This window comes from Lepidochelys olivacea (genome assembly GCF_965140295.1).
Source record: "Lepidochelys olivacea isolate rLepOli2 genome assembly, chromosome: 3".
Classification (NCBI taxonomy): Eukaryota; Metazoa; Chordata; order Testudines; family Cheloniidae; genus Lepidochelys; species Lepidochelys olivacea.
The window spans coordinates 151523648-151546590 of NC_140413.1; the positions used below are offsets into that span (position 1 = coordinate 151523648).

Genomic DNA, 22943 nt, shown 5'->3' on the forward strand with positions numbered 1-22943 from the left:
CACAGAAGTTGGCACAGGAACTTCACACTGAAGCTATTTTCCCACGCATTCAAGAATACAAGAGTCACCGAAGAAGAAGACATTTTGATTATGAGACACGGAATAATTCCATAAGAGACCCCAAACAACAATTCAAAGTTGAATTTTTTAACCAGGTGCTACATTGTGCAATATAGTCAGTTAAAGAACATTTCATGCAGTGCAAGGAACACAGCAGTATATTTGAGATGTTGTATAATATTCCAAAACTCCTCACTATACCTGAAGAAGACCTCACCAGCAATGCTGGGCACTAGAGACATTGTTGACACATGATGACGTGCACGATATTGATGCAAGTGATTTAGGTGATGAACTGAAAGCCCTTTCAAGATACATTTCAGCAGGATCAACTTCAAAGGCTGTTCTGGAATATATGTGCACAAATAAGATGATCACCCTCTTTCCAAACGGTTTTGTTGCTCTGGGCATACTTCTAACACTTCCTGTATCAGTTGCCAGTGGAGAACGCAGCTTCTCCAAGCTGAATTTAATAAAAACACATCTACGCTCCACAATGACACAGGAGAGGTTGGTCGGCCTTGCAACCATCTCAACAGAGCATGAGCTGGCCCAGACTGTGGACCTTCAGCAGGAAGCAGTTCAAATCTTTGCAACCAAGAAGGCACGGAAAGCACCACTTTGATTATTCAAACAGATAAAAATGCCAGTGTTTACTATGCAGACAAGAAAAGTTATATTTGCTGTTCATGCGTTTGAAAGTTAAGTGGCAAAGCGTCCCGTGGCACCTTATAGACTAACAGATGTATTGGAACATAAGCTTTCATGGGTGAATACCCACTTCTTCAGACACATGTGAAAGTTAAGTGTTACTTCAAATTTTTGAACAAGGCATTTTAAGTTGTTAGTTCTCCTTTATTGGGGTAGGTAGCAGAGCATACCATGAGAGGAGTAGAACAGGAAAAAGGCAGAATTGAAACGTTTCAAAGTTTTGGCCCAAGCAAGGGGGCATGGGGGCATCATTTGAGCTCCCCGCCTCAGGTGCCAAAATGTTGTGGGCCAGCCCTGAGCATAATTATCTTAGTATTACATTACATTTTTAGTTATGTAGGTTATATTGAATAGGAATTATAGTACAACTAGCTAAAGTAGTAATATGTAAAAGAAAATCTTCCAGATATAAGATAACATGACTTTTTAGCAATTAAAACATTATTATTAATTTGTTTGTTTACCGAGTTTCCAAAAGTGTGTTAGGCACCATAAAACAAACCAGTCATCTCTGAAGAGATTACAATGGAAGGCCCCGATCTTACAAAGACTTAAGCACATGCTTAACCAAATGGATCCTGCTCTGAAAAAGCTTACAATCATATTATAGATATGGTGCAACATGAAAGCAACAATTAACTGGGCTTAAATATATGACTATGAATCAGGGCACCTCAACATACTTTAAATGCCTCTAAACCATGTTGAGGTGTCCTGATTCATAGTCATATATTTTAAGCCCAGGAAGGATCATTGTGATCATCTAGCCCAAGTGTTCTCAATCTTCATTGCAGCATGATTTCCTTCTGACAACAAAAATTACTACACGACCCCAGAATGGGGGACTGAAGCCTGAGCCGTCCTGAGCCCTGCAGTCCCAAGCCCCACCGCCCCAGGTGGGGGAAAGCCAACGCCCGAGCCCCACCATCCTGGGCATGAGCAAAGCTGAAGCCCAAGGGCTTCAGCTTCAGGCAGGGGGCTTGTAACCTGATCCCTGCCACCCAGGGCTGAAGCCCTTGGGCTTTGACCCTCGGTGGTGGGGCTCGTTTTTGGCTTCGGATCTGGGCAGTGGGGCTCAGGCTTCAGCTTTGGCCCTCAGCAAGTCTAATGCCAACCCTGGTGATCCCATTAAAACAGGGTCATGACCCGCTTTGGGGTCCTGACCAACAATTTGAGAACCGCTGGTCTAGCCTGATCTCCTGCATAGCGCAAACAATAGCGCTTCTCTATATTAATTTCTGCTTCCAGTCCAATAGCTGTGCTTGAACTAGAGCATATATTTTAGAAAAACATCCAATCTTGATTTAAACATTTCCGGTGTAGGCTGTTCCAGTGTTTAATTACCTCACTGTTAAAATGTTGTGCCATATTTCTAGTCTGAATTTATTTAGCTTCAACTTCCAGTCATTGGTTCTTGTTATACCTTTGTCTGCTGGACTGAAGTTCACACTATCATCAACTTTGATCATATAGGTTGCTATCAGAGACAGAAAATAGAACAAACCACTGGGCTTTAACTCTGAAAATGGATCCAAGCAAGTAGAATTTTGTGCTCGCATGGAGCCCACAGAACTCCTCATGGAAAAAAGTGCCCACATGTGTGGTCTGATTGCAGGAATGGATTTTTCTATCCTTACATTTTGGGTTTTATTTGGCTTTGTTTTTCCTTAATCTTCCTATCTCAGTATTATCTTCTTCTTGGACTTGTTCCTGCAAGATATTGAGCAACTCCTGAAGGTGCTCAAGTCCTTGCAGGATTGAGCCCATAACTGCTTCATGCCCAATCATTCACATTTTCTCAAGTCTAATAAGGACTCATTATACAATAGAAACAACAGATAGTTTGTTATGAATATTTATTTTAAAATATACTTTAATTTACTTGCAGCATTACAAGCTACACTACTGGTACGTCATCCTGAAACTGGGAAGTTGCTTGTTAATTTTGATCCCAAAATTCTAGAGATTGTCCGAGAGACTAAGTGTATGATAAAGATGGGTCTGGAAGTACCAGAGCAAGCAAAGAGGGTAGTAAAAATGGAAAATATTCTGAAGACAAACAAATTGTATCTGGAGGTAAGTTAAAAAAACCACCATTTCTTTTTAAAAGAAATAACTATTATTGTCTAGATTATAGTGCCATACTCTGCATACTGGTCTTTTAATACCACATTTTGAGTCCTGACTCTATATCAGTAATGTTAATTAAGAGGAGCCAGATTTTTTTTAAAATAGAAAATGGGAAATCTTTCTTTGGCTTATCACCAATTTTCAGGAAAAAGGTTGGTGAATAAGACAGTTTGACAACTGAGGTGTTTTTGTGTTAAGGGGAAATTTGGTATTTGGAAGGTTTTGTCTGCTTGTGTGAGTGGTAAGATTGGGGAGCATATAATTTAATATAGAGAGAATGGATTTGGTGGGACACATGAGTAGGAGGGGGTATTTATCTTCATTCATTGCAATTTTCCAGAGCCTCTTTCTCCCTCTCCTCTATTTTGGTTGCAGCTCCCTGATCTTTCTTACCTTAATTCTGATCTTGGGCCGAACTTTCTCAGTGTTGGTCCATAGTGCACTAGGCTGTGTCATCTTTCTTTGAATTATCAGAGCACTACTGTACTGTGGATTATGCAATACAATCTGGAAAGCTTTATAATCATTTGTACAGTAGCATATGAAGAACACAGTGAGGAATGCCTGCAGACAGGGAAACAGTCCATTCAAGTTTCAGCATTAAGACATCTAGATTTTAGGCCTGAATTAAGGTGAGGATAGGGAAAAAGGGAAGAGATAATAGAGAGCTTTTTCATAGGATAAAAGACTGTGGAGAAGTAGGAGAGGATGCCAGATAGCTGATTTTACTTAATATAGGAATTGCCATTCTGGATAAGACCCGTGGTTCAGAAGGCTATTTCCAATGGTATCTAGTAATGGATGCTTCAGAGAAGGTTCAAAGAACCTTGCCAATAGAGAAAGTTTCTTCGTGACTTTGGTTAGAGTTTTCCTTATGCCCTGAAGCAAGTGTGTGTGTATAACCCTTCTAAAAAATCTTCTTTTGTTTTTAATCCTTACTATTTTAATTATGGGTGTTCTGATTATCCATATAAATGAATAACCTTCTTTTAATCTTGCTAATTTTTTTGCCTCCGTGATATCTTATGGCAGTGAGTTCCACTAGCTAATTAAGTACTGTGAAAAAGTATCTCATTTTATTAATTTTAAATGTGCAGCCTATCAATTTAATTGAATATCCTTCTGTTCCTGAGATTATGAGAAATGATACATAGGCTGGAGAAAATGCCTTCGAGTGAAAGTCTTATGGAGTTCAATCTGTTTAATTTATCAAAAAGAGGATTGAGAGGTGACTTAATTACAGTGTCCAAGCTCCTTTATGGGAGGAAAATACTGGGTACTAAAGGGCTCTTTAATCGAGCAGAAGGAGAGGTAACAAGAACCAGTGGCTGGAAGATGACACCAGATAAATTAACATTAAAAATTAGGCACACATTTCTAACCATGAGGTTGATTAATCACTGGAACAAACTACCAAGAGAAGTGGAGGGTTCTCCATCTCTTAATGTCATCAAATTATGACTGGATGCCTTTTTGGAAGCTATCCCTTAGTCAAACACAATTTATTGGGCTCAGTTTTGGGGTAACTAGGTGAAACGTAATGGTCTCTTGTATGCAAGAGATCAGAGTCCCTTCTGACCTTAAGATCTATGAAAATAGAAATGGTCAGTCAATCTTCTCCATACCTTTTTTTGTTTTGTTTTGTGTACGTCCTCATTGTGATGGATATGGTGATGCTATGTAATAACCTGAAAATACTGAGATGTAATAATTTTATGACTACTGCACATGACTTGTTCAGTGAAGTAAAATTATTGTACATTCACTTCTTCTAGTGGCCTCTACATAATCCCATTCATGGGATGCACTGACTGGTGCTGCTTTAATGTCAGAAACGTAGCTAGCAGTGCCCGTTGGAGCACTTGCGCGCCTTTCTCCTCACTTCTCTGTTCCTAAAAGTTCTACAGGCAAGGCTAAAAAAGACGTATGTGTGGTGCTTCACCTGCTTCAGTTTGTTCCAACTGCTGTCAGTGACTGTTTAGCAAGCTCTCTGGATCATTGGTCCAGATCCTTCTTAGACGAACTAAATGCCAAGTTTTTAACACATCTAGATTTAGTTAGCCTGTATATAGTTACATAGTTAAGATTTTAGATAGGAACCAATACCAGGAAATGCCTATGTGGAAAATACTTCAATGGCCAATCGAAGATAAAAAGACCAGGATTTAAGTGTTGCGCTTCCTTCCCAGTAGCCTTCCTAACATCAGATGCACACTCACAAGGCACGTCTATGCTACAAAGTTAAGTTGACTTAATGTAAATTGAGATCCAGCTGCCACAGTAATTAAGTTGGTTATGTATGTCCACACCACGCCCATTGTGTCAATGGGGTGTGTTCTCACTAGCAGTGCTTGCATCAATGCACAGCAGTGCACCATGAGTAGCTATGCCACAGTATAACTAGCTGCAGGTGGTTTTAGGAAGGGTTTGCAACGCCTCATGGTACCAAAATATTGTCGCAGGGGGGAATGGGAATATGGCTTCAGCCTTCCATGATGCAGTTTCCTTCCTCCCTCCCTCTCTCCCTACCCTGATATCAATGGTAAACAACACATACTTTCTCATGCTTTTTTACAAAAGCCTGGCTTAGCCATGCATATGCCATAGCCCGAGAAGCATGGTCCGCACTCAGCTGTGCACTCTTGTGGTGAGCATTACAAATACCTCACACCTTATCCTGCAGTATTTCCAGAGCTGAGACAGGAACCACTGAGTGAAACATTGCAATGTAATTCAAGCAGTCCTGCTGCAAGCCATAGAATTAAACAATTTCCAGTTGCTGCTGGTAGTTGTACAGCAGCTGAACATGGTGGAGTGCCATTTCTGGTTCTGGGAAACAAGCACTGACTGATGGAATCGCATCATTCTGCAGGTATGGGATAATGAGCAGTGGCTGTAGAACTTTTGAATGCAGAAGGCCACTTTCTAGGAGCTTTGTGAAGAGCTTTCCCCAGCCCTGAAGCAGAGCAATACTAAAAAGAGACTTGCTCTGACAGTGGAGAAGTGAGTGGTGATTGCTCTTTGGAAGTGTGCAATGCCAAACTGCTACCAGTCAGTGGGGAATCAATCTAGAGTTGGTGAATCCAGTGTCGGAACTGTTGTAATGCAAGTATGCAGGGCCATTAATCGACTTTTGCTAAGAAGGGTAGTGACTCTGGATAATGTGCAGTACATAGTGGATGGTTTTGCCGCAATGGAGTTCTCTTAGCTGCAGTATGACAGGTTTCAGAGTAGCAGCCGTGTTAGTCTGTATTCGCAAAAAGAAAAGGAGTACTTGTGGCACCTTAGAGACTAACAAATTTATTTGAGCATGAGCTTTCGTGAGCTACAGTTCACTTCATCGGATAGTCTCTAAGGTGCCACAAGTACTCCTTTTCTCTTAGCTGCAGTGAGGCAGTAGATGGCATGCATCTCCCTGTCGCCAGGCCACCTAGCCAAAGAGTACATAAACTGTACTTGTGGCCAGGGTGGCAGAGCACTTCTCTGGCCCTGTGGCAGTGACTGGGACAGATTGCTCCTCTGCCCCCATGGCCGAATCCATGGAAGAGAGTTCCCGCAGGGCTGTGGCTGGCGCTGAGAGTTCCTCCAGCCCCGGCTGTGGCTATGGCAGAGGGCTCCTGTGGCCAAGGCTGGGGCAGATAGCAACTTGCACCAGTGGTTGTGGCCAGGCCAGAGAGCACCTCAGTCCCACGGCCATGGCCAGAACAGAGAGCTCTCCTGGGGTTGTGGGCAGGGCAGAGCCCTCCTTCATCCCCGGGGTCATGACCATGGGGCCATGGTGGAACAACAGAGAACTCCTCGGCCCTAGGGCTGCGGGGGCAGGGGGAAGAGAGCTCCTTTGGCCCCAGGGCTGCGATGGGGTGGCAGAGCACTCCTCCGGCCATGGGGCCACGTTGGGAGGGGGGAATGGGGGCGAGGGGACCACAGAGAGCTCCTAGGGGCTTCAGATGGGGCAGAGAGCTGCTCCAGGGCCATGGCCAGGGTGGTTATAGCACTCCTCTGGCCGCGGGGCTGTGGTGGGGTTACAGAGCACTCCTCCAGCCCTGGGGCTACATTGGGGCGGGACAGAGAGTTTCTTGGGGCTGCAGTGGGGTAACAGAGCGCTCCTCTGGCCCTGGGGCCACGGACGGTAGACAGCTCCTCCGGTTCTGGGGCCACGGGCAGGGCAGCAGAGCCTCCTCCAGCCCTGGGGCTGTGACTGGATTCTGTATTGTTGTTTTGATTCTGCGATTCCATCCACATTCTCATTCATAAGGCTCTATCTATTGGTGCTCCATGACCCATGCTCCTATCCTCTACTTCAGAGTTCTTAATGTGAGGGCTCCGCGGTCGAGAAGAGACTGAGGATGGTTTGCCCATGCAGTGCTAGTTAGCCTTGAGACAGAACACAAGGAGGAGAGAATGCATGTGTGGGGCAAATGGACACTGCTACCAAAGATCTCTGATCAGAAGCACAGGTCGCAGACACACCTACAGTGGAGCACCTATAGGGACATACATCTTAAAGAACTGTTGTTACTGTACAAGCTGAGTAACTTCTTCTTTTTAAGCATTTTTTTCTATTTAAATTTTCACAGTTGTGGGAAATTATGGGAGGGGTGTCAGATAACCGTACAAGACAGACAATTATTTAATGATAGAAGATGTTAAAATTCAAAAAGTTAAACCTTTGTATCCTTTGAAATACAAATTGTCTACAAAACATAAAAATGTACAAAATAAATATCTTTACATCAAACTCTAAGCTCTCAAGCAGCATTTTTCTTACTTCGTATGTATCTGTAAATTTTAATTACTATCAATGGAGATTTTTTTGTCAGTTCATATGCATATTTTGAACTCAACACTTACTGATAAAAATCTAATCCTTCCAAGCCTCTGTATAACATTTAATGTTAAGAGTTCTGATTTACATTATGGAGTTCTCCCAAATTCAGTCCAGTGCCTTAACCATAAAATCATTCTTCCTCTCCCTTTTTATTGGCCATGCCCCCTGTGCTGCTAATAGACAGGAGGGGAGTAATGCTGGAGTCTGTATTCTGGCTGTGCAGCATCAGAGGATCATCTTTATACTGGGGCCAGATATCCCAGGCTAGTTTTTACTGATTTGGTACTGCATTACAACAGAGTTAAGTCAGTCGAACTCCATTAAAAAACAATCCAGAATGGAGTTGCACTGATTTAAAACTGAAGTAACATAATGCTGAATCAGATCCTAATATCTTAATCTTAACCTGTGTGATAGATAAATAAAGTTGACCTAAATTTCAGGTTGTTTTCAGGTCCTTGCTTGTTACAGGTTTTTTTGTTCAGTAGAACTTTACTTAGGAATTTCTGAGTTTCCTAATATTTGTGGGTTGCTTTTAGAAAACTGAAATGTTTAATTTTTTTTTGCTGAAAAAAAATTGGTTCTTTAAACCAGTACTCAAGGTTAATTAATATTTTTGCTTGGGAATTTCCTTAAATATGTTTAAGGTTGTGTAGTGTCAGAATGCCTTGCAGGCCTTTTAGGGACTCCTACAGACCTGACAAACCATGCATAGACTTCACTGGACCTTTCAGGTATGCATGGCCACTGGTGGATCTTGCTAGCTTCCCAGAAATGAACCCTGTTCTATCCCAGACAACTGCCCATCTCTGCATATTTACTTCCTTCTTCTTGTTTTCCATGTAGACATGCTAATTCCCCGTGTAATTTTTCCCCTTTTTATCTCCTTCTAGACTGGATCTGACAGCACTACAAGTGGTTTCCTACCTGACAGTCCTCCCATATGTGCAATGCATGCTTTGCAAAACATGCGATAAACAGATGCATGCATTACTATATATATTCTTTAAAAGATACAAGTATATACACCTTCATAAAATACAACTGCCTATTCTTTTAGTGGGGTTTTTAAGTGTATATATGTGTGTTTTATATTCTAGTGATATTTAAATATCTCTGCAATCTTTTTGTTTACTTTTTCAAAGGCATTTCTACTTGTTAGGGAGTTTTGGAGAAGCAGTTTGGAATTTTTATGTAAATCTGTTTTAGAGATATCGTGAGCCAAAAATGCAATAGGAAAACCTCTGAAAACTAAATATTGGGAAACCCCTAACTTCTTATGAGATTTGTTTCAAATTTGCCAGAAAACTTCTACCTTTGGGATGAGATGTAGTGTGTGAAATTTCATGATTGTTTGTTTTTTGTTGAAGATGGGGACAGGATGGGAGGGTGCTGAAAATTGGATTGATAGCAGGAAGTGAGTTTTAACTTTACTATATGTAAGAACTAGGGCCTCTAGTTCAGTGTCGGAGAGGGCATGGCCCTGCCTCTCTCTGCTTCCTATGGGGAGGCTACTGCCACTTCTGGTACTAGTCTTGAGCAAGGACTGGTGTTTTGTGCTTCCTAAGCACAAGGACTGGTATTTTGACTGGGACATGTGCATAGGGACTGGAGATGTGAGGTGGGAAGTATCCTTTTTCTTCTTTCTTTCTCTTTTGCACTCACACAGGAAAACACAATCTTGCTGTTTTTCATTGATGATAACAAATAGATAAATATTGTAAGTGTTCATGTCAAATTTTGCATTTAGAAACATTCAGGGGGAATATGTTCTGTACCATTGTCCTGTTTTCTTATGTCCATTATAATGATTTGTTTTTTATTTCTACTGGTTTGCTTCTATGAAAATCTTCAATAAAGAAAAATATTTTAAAAAATATTGCTAATGAAATTGTCATGTTTTAATATTAACAGAATCTTCTCCAATGTTACGAAGATTTGTGTCAGGAAATACCAACAGCGTTCGTAAATTTGATGGCACCAAAAATGAGAAAGGTTGGTAATGCTAAATATATTTTTATTTGAATATACTGGAAGTTAGTGTAGCTTTAGAATTGTTTGTAATTTTCTTAACATTAAGATTCCAAGTTAAACAGTTCTGCACAGTATAATCTTACTGATTCTCACTAATGCCTGGGAGACCCATCGCAGATTATGTAATGTTGTGATTTAGCAAGTGAATAACACAGTGCGCCAGATTCTCATTTACAGTCAGGCCACTTTATACCAGTATAAAGATTGCTTACTCCCACTTTGAGGCTTGTTTAGATTGCCAAAGCAGTGTATGTGTTTAGTATAGGAACATAGGCCTGGAAGGGACCTCCTAGGACGTTGAGTCCAGTCCCCTTATATTGCAGGTGAGATGTGTTCCCTCTAAGCTGCCTGGTTGCGCAGCCGCCCAGGAGTGAATCAAGTGACACACACTTGATTAGCAGAGGCATGTACTGTGGCATGTGTTCAAGTGCCCCTCTCCCAGATCTGCAGCCACATTGCTCCTGCCCTCTGCCTTGTGTGCTTTTACATTATACTATACAGATTTCACTGGGAAGACTAGCATTTCTCAAATTACGGATCCTGACCCAAAAGGGAGTTGCAAGGGGGTCACAAAGTTATTTTAGGGGGGGGTTATGGTATTACCATCTTTACTTCTGCACTGCCTTCAGAGCTGGGCAGACAGAGAGCGGCGGCTGTTGACTGGGGGCCCAGCTCTGCAGGCAGCAGCGCAGAAATAAGGATGGCAATACCATACCATGCCATCCTTACTTCTTTGCAGCTGCTGGTGGCAGCTTTGCCCTCAGAGCTGGGCTCCTGGCCAGCAGCCACCACTCTCCAGCTTTCCAGCTTTTCAGCAGCTGCGCAGAAGTAAGGGTAGCAGTATTGCAACCCCCCTACAAGAACCTTGCGACCTCCCCACAACTCCTTTTTTGGGTCAGGACCCCTACAGTTACAACACTGTGAAATTTCAGATTTAAATAGTTGAAATCATTAAATTTATGATTTTTAAAATCCTATGACACTGAATTGACCAAAATGGACCGTGAATTTGGTAGGGCCCTAGTCATAGACTTCCCCAGCAGTCAGCGCGTGCGCGCACACACACACACAGATTGTTTGTTTGTTTGTTTGTCCCTCTCCCCACACCTATGTACCCCCACGGAGCCAGGGTTGGGGGTGGGGCAGGGCTCAGGAGCTGGAGAGCTGTTGGCAGTTGCTGCAGTCTGAGCCTTCATACACTGTCTCTTTAAGGCACTCACCAGATCTCAGACTTCCCCAGCAGCCAGCATATACACACACAGTCTCTCTCTCACACACACACACACACACACGCACACACACAGTCTCTGACACACTCACCTCTCAGCCCATACTTGTGTTTTGTTACTTCTTGGTACTTCCTGCAATGTACATATATTCTCTGTAATTTTATTCTTTCAAAGTGCTGTTATTTTAGTTTTTTGACTAGTCTATGCATTTCATAGAATCATAGAATCATAGAATATCAGGGTTGGAAGGGACCCCAGAAGGTCATCTAGTCCAACCCCCTGCTCAAAGCAGGACCACCATTTCATAATTTTATTTCTCTCTTATGCTTATTGAGTTCTAAAATGCTTAACCTGTCCTGATTGGAGTAATTATCCCTATGGTAACTTTTAAAAATATATATTATATCTAGGTTTTTTTTTGTTTCTACCGGTGGCACACATCCGCACATTAACTTGATATTGGTGCACCTAACAAAATTCATTCCTCACATGAAAGGAAAAAATTAGCGGGAACATTGCAGGTGACCCTGTCCTATTAATACAGTTCATAAACTGATCAAGCTCCATCTTAAAATTAGTTAGATTGTTTGCCCCCACTACTCCTATTGGGAGGCTGTTCCAGAAGTTCACTCCTCTAATTATTAGGAACCTTATTCTAATTATCAGCCTAAATTTATTCATGACCAATTTATAGCCATTTGTTCTTGTGATAACATTGTCCTTTAGCTTAAATAGCTTTTCTCCATCCCTGATGTTTATCCGCCCCCCCACCCATGTTTTCGTAGAGAGCAGCTATTTCTTCTTCGAGTAGTGGCTCAGTGGGTGCTCCACTGTAGTTATGTCTGATTCCCTGCACTGATGATTGGAGAACTAGCAGTGTCTGTTGGACCCAAGCATGCACTGTCTCTCCTTCTCAACCACCTTTGGCTAGAGACAGAACTTTAGCTGTCCATTCGCGGATCATTAACTCCTTTACAGTTGCTAATTTTTAGTTTCCCTTAAAGCCTCTTTTCTTTATTTTCTTTGTTTTTCCATTAGCCGTGCCTTAAAAAAAAAGAGAGAGAGAGAAAAAGAAAGGACTTTGTTCTTTTATCAACCCTTGGTGTTGGGGGACCCCCTGACCAAGGGTATGCCCCAGCTCCCCGGGCTTCAAGAAGTGCTGCACTTGCAGCGAGGTGATCCCGGTCGCTGACAAGCACCCTCAGTGCATCTGCTGCCTTGGCAAGGGCCATGTCCAACAAAATTGTTCCCTCTGCCAGCAGCTCCAACGGAAATCCCTCAAGAACAGAGAACTGTGCCAAAAATTATCTTCATGGAGGCAGCTCTTCAATCTCAACCTCCCGGCAGTCGTGAGTCTCCCCCACAACCTTCAACCTTGAAGGGCAGTGAATCAAGGAAGCGGACTGGGACTCTTCTCACAAGTCCAAAAAAGAGTCAGAAGTCCCCTCAGCAAGCCTAGGGGTAGCCGCAAGCAATCGCCATCTCGCTCAATATACTCAGCACTGCTGACATTGAGGCCACATGGCACCCTCGCCTCATGGTAACCGTCAATATCTAACCAATGGACCCTTTGGGCATGGGCACCAAATCGTCATCACCAAAAGATAAGGGCAAACATCCTAGAAAGATGTTCCCGGTATGCGAGTCGACCTCAGTACTGTCAGCAACAGGAGTCCACCAGCACCAGAGAGACCAGTGATGGTTTCCTCTCCCCTCTGGCAATGACACCGGGATGATTGGTCTGATGGAATTCCACCAGTACCGGAGACCTCTGCATGCTAGAGGCATCCGAGTCTTCGCTCCTCCATACCGACATCATGGCACTGAGTCTTTGCCAGGCACGGGGGATATCCCCACAATCATGCCATGCCCCTCCATTGTCTAGTGAGGGGTTGGACAGTGAGCCAGAGGAGATCTCACAGTACTCCTCCGAAGCTCCATATGAGAACCACTATCAACAGGGTCCAAGAATGTACTTGCAGATGGCACCACCACCATCTTGGTATGGCCACCCACTGACATCTCCATCAGATCCTATACCACCACAATGGCCATACTGGTACCCTTGGATGGCACCCTGACAGCCAGCCTCGCAAGCATCAAGCATCACCCGACAAGCTTCCTGGCATGCTCCTTCAGCCACAGCATCTAGGGTCTCAAAGCCTCAAGAAATGGAGGAACAAGAAGCTGACACAGAGGAAGACATAACACCGAAGCGCATATCCTCCTCTTTCCTGAACAAAGTGGTCATGCCTTCACCACCATCAATGGCAGATGACTTCTGTCTGTTTCAGGAGCTGGCGAAAAGAGTAGCAGATGCACTACCAGCTCATTGATATCCTCTACTTGTCATACTCCCTGAAGATTGCCTCCCAATTAATGAAGCCATCTTAGTCCCAGCTAAAATGGGTCTAACCTCGGCATTGGTAATCTCGATGTACAAGAATGCAGGCAAGTAATATGTCCCCGCAAAGGAATCAGAGTTCCTTTTCTCCCACCTGCCACCCAACAACATTGTGATGGATGCCATGAATTTCTGTGGCCAAGAACACCATTCCAGTTCAATGCCATACCTCAAAAATTGGAAGTGACTTGATCTCTTTGGCAGGAAGGCGTATTCCTTGGCCACCTTACAATTCCGTGTTGCCAACTATCGGGCGCTCATGGTAAAATACAATTACATGAATTACAGTAAGCTGAATAACTTTATTGTTAAGCTGCCAGAGAGTCACTGGGAATCCTTCAAGGCCATCATTCAGGAGGGACAACTAGTAGCAAAAACATCACTACAGTTGGCCCTCGATGCCACCAACACGGCAGCCAGATCCATCTCCACTGCTGTGGTGATGATACGGGTGTCATGGCTCCACTTGCCAGCATTCCTAAAGAAGGTGCAGACCACAGTAGAAGATCTCCCCTTTGAGGGTGTGAAGCTCCTTACAGAGAAGACTGATGCCTCCCTTCATAACTTGAGGGATTCCAGGGCCACTCTTTGGTTACTGGGAATCTGTACACTGGGGCAAAAGAGACGCTTTAGCTCCCCCAATCCCATCATAGGCCATATATGACTCAATTCCCATCACAGTGCCATTATGAGCCACAATGGAAAAAAGGGAAAATTCCCAAAATGCAAACTGCCCAGTCCACAATCTTTGACGAAGCCCCCTGCCTCTAAGCACCACTTTTGATGGGCAGGTCAAGGTGCCGCAAGACAACTCCCACAAATGACTATGATTATGCAGCCATTTGGCCAATATTCTGCAGTGCCGGGGAGTGCATAATGTCATATAAATGGGTCTTAGAGATCGTCCAATCCGGATACTCCGTGCACTTCACCTCTCTACCCCCTCCACAACACCCTTTCTCATCCCTCTTTAGGGACCCTTCTCACAAGAGTCTATTATGAAAGGAGATTGCTCCAATTAGGAGCTATAGAGCCAGTACCTCAACATCTGAGGCAAAGGGTTCTTCTCTCATTACTTCCAAATACTCAAAAGAAAGGGAGATTGGGGACCCATACTGGACCTCAGAGCTCTCAACACGTTTATCGAAGCTCGGAAGTTCAAGATGGTTACATTATTGACAATTATTCCATCACTGGAACAGGGAGAATGGTTTTCAGCTCTTGACCTACAGGATGCCTACTTTCACATTTCAATACTACTGAATCACAGATGATTTCTCATAGTCTCTCTGGGACATGACTATTACCAATACAGAGACCTCCCCTTCAGACTCTCATCGGCCCCGAGAGTATTTTCAAGTGTTCTCTCAGCGATAGCCTTTCATTTACACTTGCAAAGGATAATGATCTCCCCATACCTGGATGATTGTCTCCTCAGAGCTCAATCGCTCCAAGAGGCTCATCGAGCCATCAACACCACAATGCACTTGTGTACAGAACTGGGCTTTCAGATCAACACCTAGAAGTCAACCGTCACGCCAGTGCCACACCTGGAATTTATAGGGGCTGACCTGGATATTCTACAGGCCAAAGCCTTCCTACCTCAACACATGTTCCTATCCCTGATCTCACTCATAGACACAGCTCAGCATAGTCCGCAAATACCAGATAGACGCTGCTGTCTCCAACTGTTGGGGCATATGGTGGTGGGCACGACCGTGATACCATATGCCAGACTCCACATGTGATACCTCCAACTATGGTTCAGTTCAGTTTAGACTGAACAGGGACAGGGTGGAGAAACCTCTGTCACTATCTACCAGGATCAACAACTCCTTAGAGGTTTCAGAGTAGCAGCCGTGTTAGTCTGTATTTGCAAAAAGAAAAAGAGTACTAATGGCACCTTAGAGACTAACCAATTTATTTGAGCATAAGCTTTCGTGAGCTACAGCTCACTTCATCGGATGCATCCTTAGGCTGGTGGAAGGACCCAGCCACTATGTGCAAAGGGATACCCTTCTTGTGCACGTCACCATTGTTGCTCCTTACTACTGACGCATCACTCATAAGGTGGATCATGCACTTAAACAGCCTCACTACTAAGGCAAATGGTCACTTACAGAGATATCTCTACACATGGATCTCCTTGAACTGAGGGTGGCCAGGAATGGCTATGCCCATTTCTTCCTGCTGATAGCAGCATCACATACAAAGATCCTAACAGACAACATAGCCTACATGTACTACATCAAACACTGGGGCATAGGAAGCCGCCCTCCATGTGTGTGGAAGCAATGAGGCTATGGAATTGGTGCATCTCTCACAACGTCATTTTGTCAGCAGCTTACCTCCCTGGCATGCAGAACTCTACAGTAGACAACCTCAGTCGCAAATTCCTGCATGACCATCAGTGGGAGATGCACCTGTCAGTACTCCACACTCTGTTCACATGATGGGGAACACTGTCCATAGGCCTGTTCATCACTTACCAGAACAAGAAGTGTCTGTGCTACTGTTCCAGCGCTATCTGGGTGATGCTCTTCTCCCCTGGGACAAAGACCTTTTTTACATCTTTCATCTGTTTCCTCCTTTGCTGAAGGCTCTGCTAAAAATAAAAAGGGATGGAGCTCACGTCATCTGATCGCTCCTACTTGGCCAAGTACCCTTATCCGACACAGCTTGCGACATGCCTGACGATCTCTCTTTCGACTCTTCCGCAACTCCTTTCACAGGCTGATAGGCGTACCCTACATCCCAATTTAGGGATGCTCTGCCTCAAAGCATGGTTCCTGCATGGTTCCAGCACTAGAAAATTTATGCTCAAAGGAAGTAGAAGAGGTCCTATTACACAGTAGAAAGTTATCCACACAACATACTTTACCTGCAGAAATTGTCCAGGTTTCAGATTTGGTCTACATCCCAATAAATCTCTCCAACATCAATAATTCTTCCACGTATTCTGGAATATGCCCTGTGCTTTATAAAAATTGGGATTATCCCTAAACACTCTTAGGGTCCATCTAGCAGCTATCACAGCCTTTCACCAACTCAGAGGGATACACGGTGCTGTTACATCCAACCACAAAAGGGTTCCTTAAGGGTATAATAATCCTTTTTCCTCACCTCGACTTCCTACCTCCATGTGGGACCTAAACTTGGTTCTGAAAGGGCGGATTAGAACCCCCTTTGAATCCATGGCCACCTGTTCATTAGCATACCTACAAGTAAAAACAGCCTTCCTGATACCAATCACCTTGGCAAGAAGAATAGGGGAGATAGCAGCTCTGATGGGGCATCCTTCTTATGCAGTATTCTTTCCAAACAAGGTTACACTCAGGCTGCATCCAAAATTCATCCCTAAGGTAACCTCCCCATTTCTAATGAAACAGTCAATTCACCTTCCAGTCTTCTACTCCAAGCTTCACCAAGACAATAGGAAGGCTATACTACATACCCTAGATGTTAGGAGAACCCTGGCCTTCTTCCTTGATAAGACAAAGGCCTTCAGAAAATCCCCTAGATTTTTCCTCTCTGTGGCGGATAGATCCAAGGGCTCACCAATATCAGCCCAAAGACTCTCTAAGTGAGTCTTGAATTGGATCAGACAGTGCTATGACATTTGCAAATTGACCCCTCCAGATTTGATCCATACAAACTCCACAAGATCAGTCTCCTCATCTGTCGCTTTTTTCAAGGTTGTCCCTATCTCAGAGATCTGCAGAGTGGTGCATGGGCATCAGCCCACACTTTTGCAGAACACTGCGCAATCACTGGGGACTCCACCACCAATGCTATCTTCAGCTCCACAGTACTGTCATTTGTAATTGACCCAACTCTGAAGTCCCCACCCTCCAAAAGGGATGCTGCTCAGAAGTTACCTACAGTGGAGCACCCATAGACACACTACTCAAAGAAGGAGAAGAAGAAGTAGTTACTCACCTTGTGCAGTAACAATGGTTCTTCTTCAAGTAGCATCCCTGTGGGTGCTCCACTTTAGGTGAAAGACTCTTTTCCTCTAAAACAGATGAGATCATACATACAATGAAAGACTCTGGGGCCACATTATGTACCTTAGGCATATACACCCCACCTAATAAATGATGCTGATACACACCATATCAAAAAACAAGAATCACATCTTTCCACCACCAACAACCAGTGGCATTTTGACCACAGCCGGAATAAACAATGCCCTCAAAGTCATAGAGCCCTGTAACATCAGGCCTCATCTTCTCTACCATTGACAACCAAGTATCAATTTTGAAGTCTTGGTTGAAGGTCTGAATGACCTCCCCCAAACTATAGCGCTCCTACCCAAACTTTTGGCCACCGCTTATGCCCATTCTGCCACGCTTGGGCAGCTATAACAACGGACCAATGGAGATCATAAGATCTGGTTATGCCATCTCCTTCCTCTCCATCCCTCTTCAGGGACCCCTCTCACAAGCACCTCCTACAACAGGAAGTGGACCACCTCCTACACCTGGGTGTTGTGAAACGAGTTCCAAATCAAAACAAAGGGAAGGGTTTGTACTCAAATTATTTCCTCACCAAAAAGAAAAGCGGTGGATGTAGACCCATCTTAGATCTTAGGAAGCTAAATAAATTAATATGCAACCACAGGTTCAAAATGGTCACAATAATACCAGCACCAGACTGCAGGGACTGATTTTCAACCCTCGATCTTCAAGACACATATTTTCATATCACCATACAACCGGCCCACAGACAATTCATGCTAGGATCCAACCACTACCAATACTGAGTCCTACCCTTTGGTGTCTCCACTGCCCCTTGAGTTTTTTCAAAAACACTCGTGGTAGTAGCGGCACACTTAAGTCGCAGAGGAGTGATGATCTTCCCGTATTTAGATGACTGCCTACTGAAAGGTATGACCCGGGAAGAGGCGACACACATGGTACAAACAACCATAGAGCTATTCCACAAATGAGGGTTGCAGATAAGAACTCTCTAACAAAGAAATCAACTCTAACCCCGACACAACACCTGGAGTTCATTGGAACCTACCTCAACTGCGTACAAGCCAAAGCAATACTACCAAACCACAGGTTTATGACAATGAACACACACATTTCCATGATCACCACCAGTCCACAAACCTCAGTGAGGACTTGCCTTCAGCTCCTGGGGCATATGGTAGTCACAACGTTCGTCTAAAGGCATGCAAGATTCCATATGCGCTGTCTTCAGGGCTGGCTGAGCACTGTGTATATGCCCAGAAAACAAGGCCATCATGTCACTACACTGATGGATGAAATCAGAAAATGTCTTCACAGGGATCCCCTTTCAACAGGACCCTCCATCACTCTCTATCACAACGGACATGTCCCTGATAGGTTGGGGCTCTCATTTGGACCACCACATCACACAGGCAAGTGGTCAGTGACCACTTCACATCAACCTCCTAGAGCTCTGAGCAGTACACAACTCATGCCGTCATTTCCTGCCAGTCATACAAAACAAATCAATTTGCATACTAACCAACAACATTGCATGCATGTTTTATATCAATCGACAAGGAGGAGCTCGCTCTTGCACTCTAGGCACAGAAGCCCTGAAATTGTGGAGTTGTTGTATCTGCAACAACATAAACATCACGGCATCTTACCTACCGGGATGCCAGAATACAACAGTGGGCACACTAAGCAGACACTTCTCAGAGGAACATGAATGGGAAATACGTGACAGTATCCTCAAAATGATATTTCAGAAATGGGGCTACCCATCAATAGATCTATTTGCATCAGCAACAAACTGTATGCATTCCCACCGATACCCCTAATCTTGCGAGCCATTCACAAGATATGGACCAACGGAGCACACATCATCCTGATTGTCCCCACCTGGCCCAGACAGACTAGGTTCCCTTACATGTCGCGCCTGGCAGTGTGTGCTCCACAAATGCTTCCCTTGTGGACGGAACTTCTGTCAGAGAACAAGGGCCGAACACTCCATCCGAATCCAGAGAAGCTCCACCTCAAAGCATGGGTCCTACGTGGTTTCAACATGGAGAACTAGACTGTTCAAAAAAAGTATTGCTAAACAGAAGACAATCTACCAATAGAAATACTTACCTCCAGAAGAGGAAGAGATTCTCGATACGGTGCCAACAAAAAAAGACATGCAGTCATGGCACCTCTACCGACTATATTAGACTATATACTAGAACTGAAACAATTGGGCTTAACCATAAACTCAATCAAAGTACATCTAGTGGCCATTATGGCTTTTCACAATAAGGTAGGGGGGCATCAGTCTTTGCTCACCCAATCATGAGACATTTCCTAGTGGGTATACAGAACATGTATCAGGAAGTTTAACAACCTACACCACCGTGGGACTTGAATCATGTACTCAAATGCCTGACCAGACCACTCTTTGACCCATTAGCGACCTGCTCTCTCCTACATATGTCAATGAAGGTCATGTTTCTGGTGGCCATCACATCAGCCAGAAGGGTGAATGAAATATGGGCACTGATGGCTGAACCTCCCTACAACTAAGGAGAAAATCATGCTATGACCACACCCAAATTTTTTTGCCGACAATAGCTACATCCTTCCACGTAAACCAAACTATACGCTTACCCATGTTTTACCTTAAACCACACAGGGATTCACAAGAGGCTGACCTGCACACACTTGATGTCAGGCGAGCCATAGCGCTCTATTTAGACAGAACCAAACCATTCTGTAAATCACCAAGACCGTTTATCTCCACAACAGAACGATCTAAGGGTCGTGTTGTATCGACCCAGAGACTATCTAAATGGATCTCCACCTGTATTCAAACCTGTTACCAACTACACAATAAAGAACCTCCCTCAGGCTTCAGATCTCATTCTACATGTGATATGCTACCTCAATAACCTTCCTTAAGAATGTCCCCTTAATAGAGATATGTAGAGTTGCCACCTGGGCATCCAAGCACACCTTTGCTAAACATGATGCAATCCCCGAAGTGCTATGTCAGATACCATAATTGGCCTTACCGTGCTCTTGACCACTACACACATAACTCCAAAGCCCCTACTATCCACAGTAGGGCACTGCTCTACAGACACCTAAAGTGGAGTATCCACAGGGATACTACTTGAAGAAGAAGTTACTCACCTTGTGCAGTAACAATGGTTCTTCAAGATGTGTGTCCCTGTGTGTGCTCCATTACCCACCCTCCTTCCCTCTACTTCAGAGTTTTTGCTATCAGACTTCGCAGTAGAGAAGGAACTGAGGGGGTCAGGTCATGCGTGCACTGCAAGAGGCGCCAATGACACTGCGAGACAGCTACTGCATGTGCACTCTCGGACCGAGCACTGCTACCTAAAATCTCTGATCTCCGGTGCAGGAATGCACCGACGCCTAAAGTGGAGCACCCACAGGGACACGCATCTCAAAGAACCATTATTACTGCACAAGGTGAGTAACTTCTTCTTCTTTGAGATGTGTGTCCCTATGAGTACTCTACAACCTGCCCTCTTCCCCTCTGCTTTGGAGTTCTTGTTATGACCCTGCGATAGGGAAGGAACTGAGGACAGTTAGCCTGTGTGCACCAACTAGCGTTGTGGCGCAGCACAAGGAAAGACAGCGCATGTGCGGGCCCAATAGACACTGCTACCAAAGTGTCTGTGATCAGCAGCGCAGGGACACAGACACACCTACGTTGGAGCACCCATAGGGGCACACATCTCGAAGAACCATTGTTACTGCACAAGGTGAGTAACTTCTTTATCTCCTCACTGCCTTCATTTTGCTAGACTAAACAAGCCAAGCTCTTTCAGTCTCCTATGATAAGATAGGTCTCTCCACTCTCCTGATCACCCTAGAAGCCCTCCTCTGAACCTATTCCAGATTGAATTCATCTTTCTTGAATATGGGTGACCACATTGTACAAAATATTCCAGATGAGGACTTATTAGTGCCTTGTACAATGACATTAATACTTTACTATTTCATTGGAAATATCTCATCTCATATATCCCAGGATTGCATTTGTCTTTTTCACAACCACATCACATTGGTGGTTCATAGTCATCCTGTGATCGACTAATACATCCAGGTCTTTCTCCTCAAACCGATTAGCATCCCAGCATATAGCAGAAATTCTTGTTCTTTTTTGAGTAATGTCCCTACAGGTGCTCCACTTCTGGTAAAAGTGCACCCTGTGCACCATTGATCAGAGACTTTTGGTAGCAGTGCCTGTTTGGTCCAACATGCACCCTAGCTATACTTGTGCCTTATACCAAGGGTGTATAGGGCTGTGTTGGATGAATCAGTTCCTTCTCTACTGTGAAGTCCAGCAAGACAAAGACTCCAGAGTAGAAGGGAAGGAGGATGGATAGTGGAACACCTTATGTGGGACTAACGTCTCAAAGAACTCCAGTTACTGTACAGGATAATTAAATTCTCATTCTGTGAATAATGTCTTCATGGGCGCTCCACTTTGAAGTAATACTCCCCAAAGAAAGTGGGTGCTTTTGAGTCCTGTCTAAGACTGCTTGTAGAACTGCAGTACCAAAGGGGGTGACTGCTCTAGAGGCATGTACTACAGCATAATATTTTAAGAAGGTACGGACCAAACCCCACGTGATAGCTTTGCATATTTCTTCAGTGGATGTCTCGCAGTGTCATCAGGGCTATGGAAGTAGATTGTGATTTAGTAGAATGCACTTGTAACAGGTCATGCTGTCATCGCCATGGTGCTTCCAGGAATTAGCTCATCCTAGCCTTGGAGCGTCTCCTTCTGGCCGGCATCTCTCCTGCTGTCGCTATTTGTCTTTCCATTATGAATCTTCACCCACTATATCTCAGGCCCCACGTCCCTCCTGGCCTGCGATGCCCCTTCTCAGGTACTGCCCCGCGGCAGTACCCCAACACTAAGGGATCCTCCCCTACGCCCACCTCGCCTCAGTGACCCACTGCCAGTCTTCATCTAGCCCCTTACTTCAGGAGCAAACCGCAGTCTGAAGTGGCCACTCATCATCAGCAAGGAGGTTGAACCTGTTGCCTGTTCCTCCTCTGGCTGCCTCCCCACAGCCCTAATACCTCTTCCGGCCCTGACAGCAAGGCCTCTGCCTGGGGGTTTGCCAGGCTGGAGCTCCCACAGCTCCTCCTGTCCTTCCCCAGCACTACACTGTCCAAGGAACCCTTTTCCTCTTTCAGGCAACCAGGTCCATCTCTCTCCAAGGTTGGAGAAAGACTGACTGCCTTCCGGCCGTGCAGCCCTTTTATAGGGCCCAGCCTGACCGTGATTGACTGCCTCCCAGCCTTCTCTGATTGGCTCTGAGTCCTCTCCAAGGGCTGGCTTTTAACTCCTTGTAAATCAGAGCGGGGTGACTGCCCCGCTACAGCGCTATAACTAAGGCTGCAAGTCTGTCATGGACATCATGGAAGTCACGGATTCTGTGACTTTCCATGACCTCTGTGACTTCTGCAGCGGCTAGTGCTGGTGCAGGGGCTGTCCGGCTTGGGCAGGCCCTGGGCCAGCAGCAGAAGTTTGGGTGTGTGGGAGGGGGCTAGAAGCAGGGATT

At 44.5% G+C, this 22943-nt stretch overlaps 1 protein-coding gene across 1 annotated transcript in view; it reads left to right on the forward strand.

Annotated features, from left to right (window-relative positions):
- Nucleotides 1-22943, forward strand: part of DNAH8 (dynein axonemal heavy chain 8) — a 589186-nt gene that overhangs the window by 135368 nt on the left and 430875 nt on the right. The window contains exons 18-19 of the mRNA XM_084624647.1: nt 2660-2847; nt 9644-9728. Of these exons, the coding sequence (XP_084480773.1) occupies nt 2660-2847; nt 9644-9728 (273 nt within the window). The remainder of the gene's footprint in view (nt 1-2659; nt 2848-9643; nt 9729-22943) is intronic.